A 17,261-nucleotide genomic window follows, 5' to 3' on the forward strand; every position below is an offset into this window, starting at 1 on the left:
TAATCTCTTAGATGCTGTAACAGTAAGTTTGCTGCACCTGCCCAATGACCCAGAGAGATACAAGCTGTCCATCATCCATCGAGTGCTTTGGCCCAGTTTTCTTCCACTCATTGTTTCTCTAAGCCATTTTCTCATTTCCCAATTAAACTGAATGAAATTATTTCTGGTAATATCATTCTAATGAAGCAGGTGCCTTGTGTGAAATGAGGACGATATCAAAGGACATCTGCGTAACTTTGGGGGCATCAACATGAGTTTTTGTTTTTCTGGGATGTCACTTTTTAACTGAAATAAAGTTCTTTGCGTCACATTGGCAGGCCCTGTATGTTATACTGATTACTTTTCAGTGGTAAAAAGCATCACTTACTCTAAATCTGAGTGGACATTTACTGGGATCTTTGTCCATTACACTTCCCTCATTGTCTGGTTGCACATACTGAGCTATTTTAGGTCTCTCTTTTGTATCTAATTCAGTAAATCTATCTTTACTTGTTTTATCTGGTTAAAATAATCCTGAAAAACATTTTGGTGAAGAATTCCAGGATAGTCATTCTGTACAAATCCTTCTGCCAGATGTTGAAGAAAAATATATATTTTTAAAAACCCCACACAAAAACAAAAAAAAAACCCTTTCTGGCTATTGTGTCCCTTTTCAAAGAGTCCTTTTGAATCAGATGTCAGTGCTGCAGCCCTGCCCTGGACAAGCAGTTCAGCAAGAAGAGGGACAGAATGTGACCCAGTTTATTTTCTGTCAGCGTCCCAGTGGCAGAAAGTAGGTGAGCTTGTCTGTCTGGGATCGCACCGTCAGACCCAAGGTAATGCCGGCCACCATTATGAAGCATTTTAAATCCGCTCTCATCTGCCAGCTTGTTTGTACACAGTTGCTCTGAGGACCTTTTTCCTCCCAGTAGTCTCAAAACAAGGCTGCTTAAAGGTTTAGAACTGCTGCTGAAGTATGAGGAGAAAAAATGCTGGCTAAGTTTGAAAAAAGCTCAGACACAGACATAAAAAGACATATTCCACACTTTATTTAGATAACAGTATTTCTTTAAATTAGCTGGTTATGTTCAGTTTCAGCTCCATGTTTTTATTTTTGGAATCCAATAATAGAAACACGAGGCTAGAAATCAGCTGGGATATATGATTCAGTTGCGGTATTATATCAGTATTACTTGCTGCAGTGATTCCCAAAAAAATGCCTTAGGAAAAGCACCGGTTTGATAATTTTCTGTATCAGCATGTTAAATGGACTTCCACCTCACAAAAAAAAAAAAAAAAAAAAAAGCCCGTTACACTGGGCTCCCATTCATCACAGTATATAAAACTAGTTTGAGCTCCTTCCATTCGGCTCCTCCCATTAAAGCCAACTTTATTCTGATTGGCTGCTCTCTGTAAACAGATGGCCACTGACATCAATCAGAGCCAAGAGGAGAGAGAAACAGTTTAAAACCCAATGCAGAGATTATTTTCAAACAGGGTGAGCTCATTATTCACAACTGTGAAAAAAGCTTCTACAAATGTATGTCTGACAGAAAATGTGAAAGTAAGGAGAATCTTAAGATGTTTAATTTAATTTCAATCCCTGTCTCTCACCAACGTGGCTGAACGTAGGTATGATGATACTCATTGTATCAGGTCACATGATAAACTGCACAGGTATTGGTCTGATGTATTATCAGAATGAAGATATTAGGTTTGAAACTAGAGATGGACTAATGTTTCTCATTCTAGGGTTTCCTGCTAGATGAGTAACAATAACTTACTAACAAGTAAGAGACTGTATGCCGAAGGGAAGAGCATCTTACTACAAGAGGTTAGTGAGCATAAGCTGGGTATTGGAGGATGGCATAGGGTACTATTTGACTTAGGCTAGGGACCCTGTTTAAACTATTTAGAGCCTGATATCTCTATTATTATACATTTTTGGTTATAAAAGTGCTTTCTGTGGTGCTTTTACTTTAGGTGAAAACCAATCAACACTTCCTGGAAAAAGAAGAAATTAAGTTAAAGCATAACAGCTCCTGTATAAATAATTTCCCCCTCGAAAACAGACTCAAATTCAGCACGGACGAGATGTTTTAGCTTTTTTATTATTCAGAATTAAAGACGTGAGCTCATGCAGATCCAACAAGAAAACAGAGGAGAACAGTCTCATAGTGACTAATAAAAAAAGAGCCATCAGCCATCCACTGGTCCAGACACTGTCCAAGCATTAAAGCCTGCAAAACTCAGCAGAAATTCTCCAGACTCATGAAAATGTTCACCTCTGCAACTTTGCAGACAGATCACACAACAAAGATGGAAAACACAAAAACAACCACAGATACAGCAGTTTTCAGTGAGCGCACACTGAGTTTAAAGTGCAATTTCATGTTCAGCTTTGTTGGATTTGCAGAAGCAGAGGCCATAATTCACACAAACAAGGATGAGGACAGAGGGGCTGACACATGGCTACACTGTGGACTACAGTATTAGTATCAAATAGAACAAAACTACTTCATGGTGCACATACAGCTGTGGTCAGACGTTTACACACACTCATCTTGAACATGAATGTTGGGTTTAGTTTTGGCTTTTATAATGATATATTTGAGCTGTTGTTTTTCCAGGGAAGAATGATTATACAGCTTAACTCCGTAAAGCTCTAAGGAGAATTGTAGATTTGCACAAGTTAAAATTGTCACACAGTTGGGTTGTTCCAACAGGGCAATGACCCTAAACACACATGGATAGAGCAGGACAACCTTAAGCTTATGGAATGGCCTTCCCACAGCTCTGACCCCAACCCTATTGGAAATCTATGGACTACATTTAAAAGTCTGTTCCATACCAGGAAACCAACCAATTTAAATAAATTTTCCTGCCAAGAAGAGTGGTCAAATATCCAGCCAGAATTATGCCAGAGGCTTACTGTTGTCTAACAAAAGCGTCTAGTTGAGGTACCACTTGCTAAGAGACATTTAACCAAATACTAATGCGGCTGCATGTATACATCCGAGGCTGTGAGAAAATTCAAAATAAATTGTGCATCTAGTTCTTGTATTTTTAAAGTAACTAAAGATGTATGTTGTGCAATCATTCCACCCCAGATAAAGAAGAGTTCAAAGAAATCATTGAAAGCCCAAAAGTACCAGGCCATTCTAAGTAGATGCAAACTTCTGACCACATCTGTATTTCCAAGCCTAACAAGTTGGTGAATGCACTGTTGCATAGACTGAATAATAAAATGTAATCCATGTAAACTGATTAAATACATTATATACTGTCTACTGACTGTTTTCCTAAACGGTTCTTGACAAAGGACAAGCATTTGCACTGTTTAACTAGCGTCATATAATGTATACTGATTTTGTGTTATTATGCTGAACTACTGCTTTAGAGTCCCATCCAATGTTTTCATTTCAAGAAAGTCACCAATGCAGGAAACATCTCATCGCTGCATGGGAAAACTACATGTTACGACACATACATGACCTAGGAGTTACATGATAATGTCACACGCAGGCAAGCGCACATAAAAATGTAAACACACACATAGAATCTGCATGTGCAGCAGCATGTCACAGAATATTTATAGGAAATGCCCTCAGCCCAGCTAAGTTAGCTCAACTAAAAAGATCAGCTCACACACCATGATCCATGTACAAAAAACAAACAAAGACGCAGTCGATGCTGTTGCAGCCAAAACTCGACCACAACACGAGACAGATGGGAACATTTTCCACATATTTATCATTATTATTACTCACACACGTTTCTATGTATTGGGTTTTTGAATGTGTGTCAGGTTTGTGCTAAGGTCTTCACTGGATTATCACAAACCTTTTCAATTTTGAACATACGAAGGAGGCGGCGAGGAAGGCAAAATGGAATACTGGGATTTAAATCAACGGTGCGAACGGGTTTACGCGGCCAGTTGATGGGTTATGGGTTCACATACTGTGGATACAAAAGGAAGACGAGTAATTAGCGGTCGCAAAACCTTTCTTGAAACACTTTCCCAGCAGGACGAGCAACATCAGCACGCCGGAGATATTTTATAAGAACAGGAGATCCTTTTAGTATTCGTGTGATTTCTCTCAGTTTTTACTGTGATACAAAAACGTCTTACAAAATTTACATTCAACTAAGGAAATTTTTCAATTTCTGAAAAAAGTGCTTTTGTATAACTAATAATGTAAGTTTCCTTCTCGCTATTTTTGTTGCTTTGTCTCTATTCAGGTAGTTTGTTTCTAGACAAAACACTGCAAAGGAGGTTCACAGTAATGTGGGTTAACAGTTGGTGGCCAAACCGTTGCACTTTTCACGTGAAGAAAAGTGCACATTAAGTCAGGTGATCAAGGCGTGCAGGAGTCACTTCCAAGGAACAGCAGCTACCCAGAGGATTGGCTGAATTAGCGTTGGCGGTGGGGTTGTAGTCTGAAAGCTGATGTGATGCTGTCCTTGGAAGAGGACAAAGGGGACGAGAAGAAGGGGCATATGTCACAACAACCGGGAGGGTGGTGGTGGAGGAGGGGAGTAGAGTTTATGGCAATACTGGCTCAGGTCGGCCTAATTTACTCTAAAGTTGGCAGGAATCCAAGCTGGACCAGCATCTAAGACATTGTTTTTCCAACACGATGCAGCCAGCATTGGAGTCCTACTGCTGTAAGGAGATGTGGTCGGAGGATTGGGGTACATAATCCAGCAGTGAGGGTATATCTCATGCCTCCATATACTGTGGGGGAGGCTCCTTTGGTGGGATGGCAACAGCTTCCTCGTATGGTGGCAGCAGAACCTGAAGTAAGAAAACAAAAGTAGCTGAGTTCCAAATAATCACTTAAAAACATGCTGGCACTCTTTGCTTTCACTTCCACTTGGCAAGTGCTTACACACAAGTTGGCAACATCCATACAAACTGTGAGCGACCACCTAAATGCTAGGTGGCCCATGCAAAGAGTTTTCAGGGCAGTATAGACTTCTCTCTGAACAATAAATACAGAATGAAGCCTCACAAAACCACTCACCAGCCAGTGGGGAATACATATTTTTCCCTAGCGAGCAGTGGGCACCAGGGGATCACTGACCAGTGTCTAGAGCCTGTGTCAGTTGAGCTTTAGCAGCTGATTTCACAGCGACTGCCAGCAACATCTAGCAAGCAGTTGACAAATACTCATTTTTTCCCTGGCAACTGGTAATTGTTAGGCGGTTGCTAATGGTCTCTAAGGCTGTGTGACCAGAGCCTGAAAGCGATGTGCTGGTACTGTCCAGAGCCTACATGTTGTACCCATTTACTGACAGCAGGGGGCCAAAAATGTGAACAACTGGTCCATGGGATGCTGTGTTTATGCTGTTGTTAATAGACAAAGAGCTTCATTGTAGTCAAATGAAGCTACAAACAATTAAAGCAGTTTACATTTAAAATGTACTGTAAATATTTCATATTGTACAGTTTGTAGAGGAAAGAGGAAAAACAAAAACGGAGGTACTCCAAAAGAGGTCCAAATGCGTTTATATACAACAAAACCAGAATAGAACCCAAATTACTTTAAAGTGTTGAAACTGGACACTACTTTTGCAGAATTTAAATTTCACCTGCTAAATATGCAACACGTTACACCATATCACATTGTAAAGTGGTATAGCTTCCTTTGGAGTTTTTCGTCTCCATCCAATAGACCCTTATTCCATACCCATAGAAGACAAGCTGCAAGGATAGCACACACACAAACGCACACACACACAAACACACACACAGGGCCCTGCTTTACAGGCCAGGCTGCACTCCTCTCTCTATCAGAGCTCCTTCTCTGTAAATGGTGTTATAAAACCAGTACTGCTGCTAATTCAGTGAAAGTGTGAGAAAAAAAGAATAGGCTCCGAGGGGATGGAACTGTGAAACAGCCAGGGATGGCCGGCAAACATATCACAGAGAGGGTTTGAAATAAAGCAGACAAGCAGACAATTATGTAACATGTCCAGGAGAAGGGGAAGGACAGAGGCATATAAAGAGAAGGGACAGAAAAACATCCCAGAGAAAGAGAGAGAGAAACGACCCTTGTGCATTTTAATGGAATTTATATAAAAGCACTGCAGATAAACAGCTGGGTACTTGATGTTGGTGCTTGTAAAAAGCCATTTAGACACACCTCCAGCTCCATAACAGTAAAAATAGACGCAATGCTCCATTCAGCTGTGTGTGGACACAGGAAACACAGCGATAAATCCACATCATTATTAAGGCCAACGAAAGCTATTTTAACCTCTTTATGTGACACAAATATTTGTTGAACTTAAACCATTTGTTGTCACATAGCTCTCTTATTGAAATTCACAATGCTTATGCTGCAGCCTTCAGGTTTTTCAGCTTTCAAGTCTTTCTTTTAAAAAAAAAAAAAAATTCTGAATAAATATTTGAATTTTTTTTACAACATTTATTCAACTATATACACAATGATAAATTAATACATTTATATATACACACAGAGATGTTTTGGTTTACATTAGCCAACTAAAGTGTTTCTTTTTAGATTTGTTTCTTGTATTTAATTAGATGTTTAGGTATATTCATACATTCACTGTGATTTTCATAGGATTTTCACTGATTTTATAAATAATAAATGAAGGAATCTCTGTACGTGTCTCTCTGTGTTGACCTTGACCTACTTCACATTTGCATGTGCGTTTCTGGGGACATAAAGAAGTCTAATATCAAGGCATTGACTCTACATTTACCTGCTAAATTATTTTCTTTTTTCTTCGAATATATCTAAGAATCAGTATAATTCTAGATTAAGTATTTGCTTGTTTTCTTAATCTTCTAATTTAATTACACTGAAATAAACACACTTGACAGTGGAGAGAGTGACTGGCACGTATCTGATAGTTGCTAAAAGGCCATATGATACACAATATGACTTCAGCCCCTGCTGGATTAGCTGCCGGGTGTGCAGTCTGTTTCACAAGGTGAAAAACGTCAGCAGCGTGCAGCAGGGCCATGGCGGCACAAGGACAAAGTGACAGATGAAGTGCTGCGTACTGAGACGACAGCGGCTGTGAGACAGATTAATGTCTTGTGTATCATCCTGGAGGATTACAAACGGACAAATGGAAACCGTGACTATGGTAAAGCCTTTCAAAAACCTTGTGAGTGATCGCTGAGGGGGGGCATGTGGAGTGGACTATACCTAACTCTAAAAAGCTAGCCAATCACACCTCAGGACAACCTACAGGGTCTACGATACAGTGTCCCATCACTGACTATATACAGCATAAACTAACATTAAAGAATTTAAGTACAATTACTAGCCACTGTATAACCTGCAATGCAACTTAAGTACATAATGTGACACATGTAGACAATTTATACATTTTAACCAGAAGGCTCTTAATCACTTTCATTTCTCAATATAATAGCGCCTCACTGGTTAAACCTTACTACATAGTAATTATGTATTTATATAAAAAGTTGGACTCTACAAGATTTTATGCTCAACACATACCAGCTTCATCTTTGAAAAAGACAAATTTATCTAACAAAAATTTGGTCACTGCCATATTTAAAGAAACATTTTTAACGTTCACTTTGGTGCTACTGTAAGTTGGCTTCATGTACAGCCAGCAAAAACATTTTAAGAGACAATAAGTTCACTTATGATGGATCACTTTGCTTTCTGCATTCTTTTTAATAGATAATTTAACTGAAATAACACAGACACTGAAGAAAACATCTAAATCTGAGGTTAAACAGTTACACTTTAAAATCTATGACCAGTAACCAATCTATAAACATTATTTTGTCCATATTATTATTTTGTTTATGTATTTAAATCAAAGTGACTTAGAGTTCTTTGATTTTTTTCTTTCTGAATTTATGAAAAACTTCTAAAATGCTCTTCTGTGAAGAGTTAATATTTTTATTGCAGCTAAATAATCCCTGATTATTGTCGAGACTAGAATTTGATATATTTTAGTGAAGTTAATGTGTCATACAACGAGATGAAAGTGACTTTTCTAAGTGTACATTTTTGCTAATATAATGAACAGAGAGCTTTCAAACCAAAGTGTAAAAATCAATGCTGTGCAAATGCAATAAAATGAAGTTCTGACAGCAGAAGGACTGTTAGTTTGTCCTTGAGGTGAGACGCTGGTGGGTGGCTAAGCGGACTCACCGTGGTGTCGTTTGTGGTGACATAAACCAGGACCTCTGTGGTGCCCCTGCCGCTCACATATCTGTAGCAGTTCCACACACAGCCGATCAGGTAGGCCTGTCACAGGAGGTGAGAGCAAACACACAATGACCTTTAGAAACACTCTTCATCATTACAGATGCTGCTTGCTGTGATCTCATCCATTTATCAACATTAGGCATGACGATGGCAGAGATGCATCATATTGCTGTTACAGACTGGTGACACATGGTGATTCAATTCAGCTGTTAAAAATTAAGACAGTTTTATGTTTGGACATTTTCCTGGATGTGCCTCTAACATTCGACCAAAAGCTTCTCTGAGCCTTTGCCTGCACTGAGGTTTGTTCAGCTTGGCAAAGGAAAAGGAGTTCCATTGTGTATGTGTGTGTGTGTATGTGAGCAGCCTGCTGAGTCCTCTGCCAGCAGTAAGAGCAACTAACAAGAAAGCCAAGCAGAGCATAGCCAATTACTTTAGCATCTTCTGAGCTGACCTCCTCAAAGAAAGCAGCAATCTACATATATTTAAAATGCTGACAGCACAGCTAGCTCTACTCCTCGAGGATGTTTATTGGGTTTTTGTTCATCATTTTTTCTCTGCTCACTATTCAATATTTTTTTGTTTGTTTATGAGGAAAATAATGAGTAGTTGCACAGTGGCCTGGCAAAATCTGCAGTTAACTATCTTGTCCTTTTACTTTGTATGCCTCTTCTCTCTCTCTCTTTAGTCACAGAAACATTCATCCATTCACATTTCCTCTGCTGCTTCATCTTCAGCTCCTTTCTCCCTCCAGCTTTTCCTCTTCCTGCCTGTGACATTTATGCCAAATGCAGTCAAGTGGAGGATGTTGGCTTTAGCAGGGACTTTAGCAGGTGTTTGCTATGTTCTGACAGCTGAATGTGTCCTTGAGGACTCACATCTGGCGTCTTTCCAGCAGACTCACATATGATCTACATAGAAGGCAGCAGCTCATACATACTGCACATTCAACCCATTAACATAAATGAGCTTCAATCCATTTTTCTTGGCAAACGGCACAGATCTATAAGCTCTTTTTAAAGCAGACTTTTTCAGGGAATAAGCAGCCAGACTATCCCACACACTGAAAGCTCAAGATTCTAAGACATGACATTTATAACTCTTTTGCCTGCGAGTCCGCTAGTGTGTCTTCCAGTGGCTGCTTCCTGTCATAAAATTCCAGCTCCGGCTTTGGATATCTGCCGAGAACACTTCTAATCTCAGCTTAGAAGGGAAACAACTTGATTTGATTGTACAGATGACTGCAACTTCATGCCCCATCTCGTCCAAGAGCCCCAGAGCATCGCTCTGCCTGGAAAATCATCCAAGCATTAAAGGAGAATTTGTTTGATGGGAGTTGGTTTCCTGCTGTCCCTGACCCGCTGCTCTCTGACTGTGTGATGAGCTCAAGAGGAGCATTTACAATAGCACATTCATTAAACATGCCATATGGTTGATTCAGCTATGAGATGAGCACAGTGTGAGACTTAATTGCCTTAATTACACTACAATGTGAGGAACAAATGATAAAAAAAAAAGGATGTTTCCAGAGTGAACAAATACTCAGTGAGTGTTCTGGAGTATTTGTTTTCTGTGTATTTGTACAGTTTTATACGAGATACAAAAGCAAGCTATGCTAGAATATTTATCCTTACCTTGAAGGACAGGATGCAGCCGATGAAGAGGAGGACTGCAAAGACTAGGCACATGTTGTTGGTGGACATGATATCCTCTTTGTATGGAAATGTCCCCGGCTGGAAGGGAAAGTGGGACAGGAGAAGATGAAATAAGTCAAATGTAAAAAGCAAAGAGAAATGTTGGACCTAAAACACACAACTGGCCCTTCAAAACATAAATAAAGAAATATAAAATAAAATAAAAAAATCTCAGTTTCTCAGTATATTAGCACCTAAGCTAATAACTAAGCATCTTAAATTCCCATTAAGATGAAGACAGCTGTTGAGGTGGATATTTTAGTTGGAATGAAACAGTCCTCACCAGCTGCTGGAGATAGTCCTGCACCGTGTTGGGGTAAACCACCACACTAATGGCTACCAGTGTATTAAGGGCAAAGTCAAAGATTTGGTAGCAGAAGAATGGAATGATCCAAGCAGCGTGTTGCTATAGAGGAGAGATTCAGATCAGATAAAAACACTCTGTTAGTTTTCCCAAGTTCAGATTTGTGCTTGAATGTCATTTGCTTTTGTTCGCTCACCTTGTAAGCACCGTATGTCGCCATGCCACATATAAGAATCATGAGTAGGGATATTGCAGTGGCTATGCAGATATCTGAGGAAAGACAAACATACAAAGCAATGGCATGAGAACATGTCACCTTTAATGCTTTCTCTGAAAGACATTGACATTGTACTCATTGATGATCAGATCAGTGACTGATCTACTTTACAATTAAGCTCTGATGGCATAATGGTTAGAAAATATATGAAAATTTTCTGTTTGAACTATACACACTGTGTTGAAAGGGGCAGATTAGCTTTGTTTGATTTTTGTAGGACTAGATTAGACCAGCTAATCAGAGTTCTTTTTTATATGTAGGAGTTTTTGATGACTTATGTTTTGCTCCCACAATAAATCCTGCAATTAATAGGCAACGTTAATTACCCTGTGGCCTCATTAAAGTAAACTATCCACACTGCAATCCTTTAAAATTGACCATACAAAACAGTGACAGGTAAAAAAGTCATATTTATACATTTATAAATTATAAATGAATATCTGGCATCACACCAAAATTTAGCTGGCAGATTTAAAAAAAAATAAAATTAAAAACATCGCTGCATTTAATATTAATTTGGGTTGCTAGGAATAAATTCAATTGTGAGTAATATTACAGGTAAAAAAGAAATATTTATGTGTTAACACTCTTATAGACTCCTACACCTTTTCCAGGTTGTTTCCGTGAAATCCATTTGGGGTGAAGGCTTTTCTGCTGAGGTGTGCTGGAATTTTTTTAGATTAACATATATTCATATCATGAAATGTTGTCACGGTAAATGTTTTACAAAAGAAAATATTTCTGATATCCAATAATACAGATCAATGTTAATCATCAGTCTTCCGGTGCACTATCAACATAACCAGACTCCTGTTCACTTTTCCTGCTACCTGAAGCCAACCCAACAAACAAGAGAACAAGTACACCTTTCAATACCAAGCATGACTCCAAACACCACAGATCACATGCTAGTATCTACATCACACAACACGATCAACACGTGGGTATCGTTATGCAAGAGTTGTCCTTCTCACGTTCACATTACAGCTGTGAGAATCCCGATGCAACACTCGTCGCTATCAGTGCAGCTCTCAACAAACATCGCTAACATGTGGCCGAACCAGGATATCTGTGTGTATGTGATGGTGTGTAAGAAGGATCCCAGATCACTACTGGGAGACGCTATACTGACTAATAAGTGCTTGTACTGACAGTGAACTATATTAGTTATTATTCCATAACTTCACAAGCTTCACCCTGGTAACACCCAGGAACAGAAGACATGCTTTTAAGCAACACGGACACAGAGGTTCTTACATACTGCATATAAACAATAAACAATACACGCATACATAAACAGACTACCACTCTAACCAGTGCCACATAAGCTTTGTGAGAGGAGACTCTGTCAAGATGACCGTTTTAATCCGAAAGAGAATTAGAGCAGTCATTTTTAATCAGAGTAGCCGCTGACAGTATCTGTGGTGCTCCAGAGGCGACTGTGATGATGATAGCTGCTGGAGGGGAAGCACTGAAAATACACATGCACGCTGATTTGTTCTCTACGGTGCCCAGCTTACTCAGCTATGTCTGTGCTGAGAGCAGCGTTCTCAGAAACGAAGTGGTTGGCAGAAAGGACAGATGATGCTACAGCTGCAGAAACACGTGGAGTTGCATGGACATGACAGTTGATTTTTAACGAACACCAGCATACATTCATATACTACTGTTAATGAGCTACGAAACTGATGCTGCTGATACATCTTCAGCATCGACTGATCATAATCATTCTTGGCTTCAACTTTGCAGAAATAAATGTTTAATTATATGTGTAAAACTACCGAAAACTGACTTGCTTCTAGTGCTGCCATCTAGCTTCTCAGGTAACATTTTCAGTTGAATCTCTCATGGAAGGAGAGGAATTGAGTAAACACCACATGGGTTTTCCTTTCTATTCCTTTATAGTTGTATAATTTAGTTAACCACTAGCCAACCATCTTTTACTTGGTCAGAAATCACAGGAAATTCCTACAGACACAAAATATGAAATTCTGGGTCAATGTCAATACTGATATAGTCTATCCTTGTTGTTTTTAAGCACAAATATACAGCACTTTTTATACGTCTTTGTAAAAAATTATCCTTCTCAGCTGCATATTTCTTTGAACCTGAGTATGCTATTTTTAATAAATGTATAGTATTCATTTTTTCTTATGTTGTAAATTTGCTCTGTATAGTCTTCTTCTTTTTTAATGCTATATTCTTCACTTTTGTATGGCTCTGCATGCTCCATCTGTCTGTTACTTTGCTGCTGGAATATGTGAATTTCCCCATTGAGGGACAATAAAGGATATTTCTATTCTATCTTGTTCTTATTTTTCAACAGGAGCAAATACAGACAATTTCAAAGTCTTTCAGCTCTTCATCACACTGTTTTCCAAAATTTAGTCAACGCAAAATTTACACAACAAATAAACATCTGTGCCTGCTTTTTTATTTGCTGATACATCACATTAGTTTGGCTATTTCCAGTCTGTTAAATAATGAGAGACAGACACATTAGCTTTTCTACACATAAACCAATACATGCATAATCACTCTCTACAGGCTCATTCTGAATGAGAAAAAGTAAAAATCCACACAAGCGTTTTTGGTTCTACCCTTTCTGGATATGGCTGACAGCAAGAAATCCAATCAGTGAAATCCAATCTCTGAAGAACAAGAACAGGCCCTAACATTCACTTCTAATATTCAGTGGTACATCTAGAACAACCAGAAATGTTTGATTTAAAGTTGCAACCAACTTTTTTTTTTTTTTTTTTTTAAATCTCCTATATATCCACTAATAAATTAATCAATCAGTTCCCTTGTGGATAAAATATCAGAAAATTGTCTTGTTTTATATAATCAACAGCCTCAAACACAAAGCCAATCACTTCACAACAGTAAATCCTTAAACTGGAAGAGCTAAAACAAGGCATGGGTTGACTTTCTACAGTCTGAATGCTTCGTTGAGGACATTTATCTTTTAATAACGGGAGGATTAGCTGCAACTTACTCGCATCGTCCATGACGTCGATGTCAGTTCCCAGCTCGGAGCTGGTAAGGTGGTAGCGGTACTGAACTGGGTCATTAAGAGCTGACAGCAGGATAAGTAAGACCACCGCATTGATGAGCTGTGAGGACAGGAGAATCGATATTACAGTTGAACAAAAACGTGCAGTTAGTAATATAATTCAGATAATGTGACAGCTGATTAGTAATGATAAGTTAAGATGCACTGAGCGAGTCAGGCAACTATAAAATAACTCTTATTTTCCTCTTACACCTTCTTGTATTATTTATTAATGCAACTTGCACTACTCTCTTGCACAATATCAGTTTTTAAAAAATCTTTTCTTTAATTTAACCTCATGTTTATTTTGTAATCACCTTTGTATATATAAAAATATTTGCACTACCTCTACCTCACACTATAAAGTCCTCCCTATGGATCTATGGGACTTATTTATTGTTTATTTATTGTAGACTGTACTATTGATTATTCTTTATCCTGCTCCTGTAACACAATAATTTCCCTTTTTGGATCAATTAAATATCTATTTATCTGTCCTGAATGAGGTATCATTTAGAGGTAGGACAAGGTGCAGATATATTTAGGAGACAGGTGTTCAAAAAGATAAAATGACTGGAATGACTGGCGACCAGTTTGACAATTGCCAGACAATAGAAAACAAGGCAATGTATCTAAACTGCTTTCTCCCCTCTTTCCTCATAATCATCACTGATTGTTAGAGCTCTAATGTTATGGGTAATTTAAGGAAAGTGGTATTGATGTACTGCTGAGCAGCTTCAATACAACATACTGGAATTCAATACAACAGAAAACCATAGGACTGGGAGAACAAGCTCATCGGTCTTATGTCACCACTTTCACCTCATGTGAACACATCTCATAGAGGTTTTTGTTGCTTTTTATGGCCTTGTTGATCGGTAGTAGCTCAAAATAAGGGAGGCTTATGAAGATCGGGGATTTCACCAGTCTTACCGAACTATGTTTACGACTTTAAGTTATCCTTTCGGGTGGGAAATATCGGAGACAAACTATATTTAACTGGGTAAACGTGTAGAGATGGAAAAGGAGGCATCAACAGCCTAAAACTGTAAGCTTAGGATTAGTTTAGGAGGAAACACAAAAATAAAAAAGAAACGAATTTGTTAGACACTTTGTTTATATGCTTATATAGCCAAAAAACAACAACAACAAAAAAACCCAACAGATGCTAAAGGTTATTTTGCTAACATTTTTTAATTATTTCATACGCTGGCACCCTGTTTTTAACATAAGTGAAAAACATGGAAAACAGATGGAGTTAGCTGTCTAATTAACATGACTCGATATTTATTAAATATTTTTAGAATTTGTCCCACATATTCAGCCATATTCATTCGCGTCTGGGACCTGACGTGAGATGAAAAAAAGGACTTACCATATACCATATTCCCAAAATAATGGTGCCTGTTCGTACATGGCAGCAGAGGCAGCAGCTCGTCGAGTACCACCGGTCCCACGGCGAAATCATCTTTTTGTCCACACACTGAATTTCAGGTTATTTCATGAATGCCGTCGAAAACAACTGACTAGTCAAGGCTACGACAACCGAAAAAAGGTGGGAAAGATAACGTCTTCGTTGCTAGGACCGCCGCCACATCCAGCGTCTGTTTGAGGAGATGTTTCAGCAAGTGGGAAACACAGAAACAGAGAGCCGTTAATCTGGCTCACCCGGAGTCACGTGACCACGGGAGGATTTTTTTTTTTTTGGCCGGGATGCAAACGCTTCATAATCACGAAATGTTTCAGCAGCTCTTTGTTTGTCCAGTTTTATCTTCCACGACACATATAGCTTAATTTTATTTCCTTTGTTAAAACAACCAAAACGTTAAATAATAGAAAAAAAAGTAGAAAAAGCTCAGCATTAAAAATAAGAACAAAACAATTCAACAGTTCAACGACCTTAAAAGTCAATATTTAGAACAGCCACCTATATTCTTCAACACAGCCATGAACTCTCTTAGGCAAACCTTCTTTTCATGTCTTTAAGTAGTCTTTAGTAATAGTTCTCCAGGCTTCCTGAAGGCCTTTTAAAGCTCTTCTACCTTTTCTTACCTTTTGTTACCTTTTTTTGTCCCACACTGCTTCAATAATGTTGAGGTCTGGGCTTTGGGAAGGCCAATCCATGACTGATTTAAATCAGATATTTCAAATATGGATTCACCACAGGATCTGTGATTGCAGATTTTTTTTGGCATACCTCAGCCATTTGTCCCCGTTTCCCTTCACTATTAAATGTCAAACTGAGTTGTTTTTTTATTGATGATAAATGATGTTTTTTTACGACAGACTGCTAGTATTACAGTAATACTGCTAGTAAGAGAGTACAATCAACAGATACAATTCAAATTTATTTCTTTGGTAAGATGTTATGTGTAGACAGCTCAGGTTCATCCCTTGAGTTATGTGCCTTTTTGTGTTTAAATGATTCATAGGTCAGTGTTAAGTAAATCAACAAACAAAGAACATTCCTCTGAACATGGTCAGGTACAAGGAATGGACTTAAAGAGAAAATGCACCCAATGTCCAAATAAAAACTTTGAAAGACCATCAGAAAGCCTATTGCTCACGACCATTTAAAAAAAAAAAGTTTAAAAAAAAAGTGTGGCTATGCCAAAAACATTACTGATTCATCACTGATTTTTTTTTTGTTTTGTTTTTTTTATATTTTTTCATTATTTCAGGTTTCAATATATAAATTTCTAACTAAATCTGTTTAATCAAAAAAGCATTGTGTTCAGAAAAAGGAACAACAGGTCAAGAGAGACCGTCACGGCCCTCTTTTTTGACACCATATGCTTAACACTGAAACCAAAAGAGATAATTTCATTGCACCATTTTTTTCTTGCTTAAACAAAAGCCTCAAAAACCTATAGATTGATGTGCTTTTTGTAATGTTAAGAGCATGAAACTCCAGTTAATTTTGTGCCATTTTGTCTCTGTCTGTGCAAACATCACAGACCAAGCCTGACAGATGGGCCAGTGACCACAGCTCTGCTAAGCTCCAGTGGGTGGACAGCATCATCGGCACATTAGGGGATTTTCCTCTTCTGCTGCCATGACTTAACACCGATCAGACATGCTGGAATAAGACAAAATCTCAAAGTCATGGTCCCATTTTCCAGGCTGAATAGATTTTCCATATTAATTGTGAGTGTGTCGGAAGTTTTATTATACAAAGGAACGGTCCAACTGTCTATTCTTTTTTAGAATAGATGAGCAAGTTGCTATGTTCTTGTTTCAGTTTGTAGCTGAATCAGACCTCTGCATTTCAGACACAGAGATAGATTTTTTTTAAAGCAGCATTAGCAAATGCTTTTCATAGCAAGGCTTTTAGCAACCACAGTACCATCCATTACAGAGTGACCTTCTCTATTAATACATCTGCCTCTCATACACACACACAAAAAAGAAAAAACCCCCACAACAATCCCCCCAAAAAAGGGAAGAATGGGGAAAAACCATGATGGTCCACTGAAGTGAATGCGAATGGACAGTGAGCCAGAGATTGTGAGAGATTAAAAGCCGGCAAATCCTAAATGAACTGAGAGATAAAGGATGGAGAGAGATGAAGCGAAGGAGGTCAGGCTCTGTGAGCGTGCCACGCGACTGCCTAACCACATTGACGGATGCAGTGTTTTGGCCGCAAGAGGGTCACTGTAGCCAGGGTCTGACAGAGTCCTGACTAGTGACACAGATTTGTACTGTAGCAAGCAGTGAGTCCTCA

At 38.6% G+C, this 17,261-nt stretch overlaps 1 protein-coding gene across 1 annotated transcript; it reads right to left on the reverse strand.

The window, feature by feature from the left end:
• Positions 1 to 2,071: 2,071 nt before the first annotated feature.
• laptm4b (lysosomal protein transmembrane 4 beta) lies at positions 2,072 to 15,208 on the reverse strand. The gene is made up of 7 exons (XM_005917524.2): positions 14,913 to 15,208; positions 13,481 to 13,598; positions 10,402 to 10,475; positions 10,185 to 10,307; positions 9,842 to 9,940; positions 8,151 to 8,246; positions 2,072 to 4,777 (listed from the first exon to the last, which is right to left on the reverse strand). Exons 1-7 carry the CDS (start codon positions 15,003 to 15,005, stop codon positions 4,703 to 4,705), a joined length of 678 nt encoding a protein of 225 aa, XP_005917586.1. The 5' UTR covers positions 15,006 to 15,208; the 3' UTR covers positions 2,072 to 4,702.
• Positions 15,209 to 17,261: the final 2,053 nt, after the last annotated feature.

This window comes from Haplochromis burtoni, unplaced genomic scaffold (assembly GCF_018398535.1).
Source record: "Haplochromis burtoni strain Fernald_Lab_line unplaced genomic scaffold, NCSU_Asbu1 Contig_25, whole genome shotgun sequence".
In the NCBI taxonomy this organism is placed as follows: domain Eukaryota; kingdom Metazoa; phylum Chordata; class Actinopteri; order Cichliformes; family Cichlidae; genus Haplochromis; species Haplochromis burtoni.

Excerpts from the sequence above, each read along its gene's own strand:
- laptm4b (XM_005917524.2), bottom strand. The coding sequence starts at position 15,005 with ATGATTTCGCCGTGGGACCGGTGGTACTCGACGAGCTGCTGCCTCTGC. Across the intron at positions 10,476-13,480 it reads CGACGTCATGGACGATGCGA|ATATCTGCATAGCCACTGCA; the intron begins GTAAGTTGCAGC and ends GTCTTTCCTCAG. Across the intron at positions 10,308-10,401 it reads CGACATACGGTGCTTACAAG|CAACACGCTGCTTGGATCAT; the intron begins GTGAGCGAACAA and ends TCTCCTCTATAG.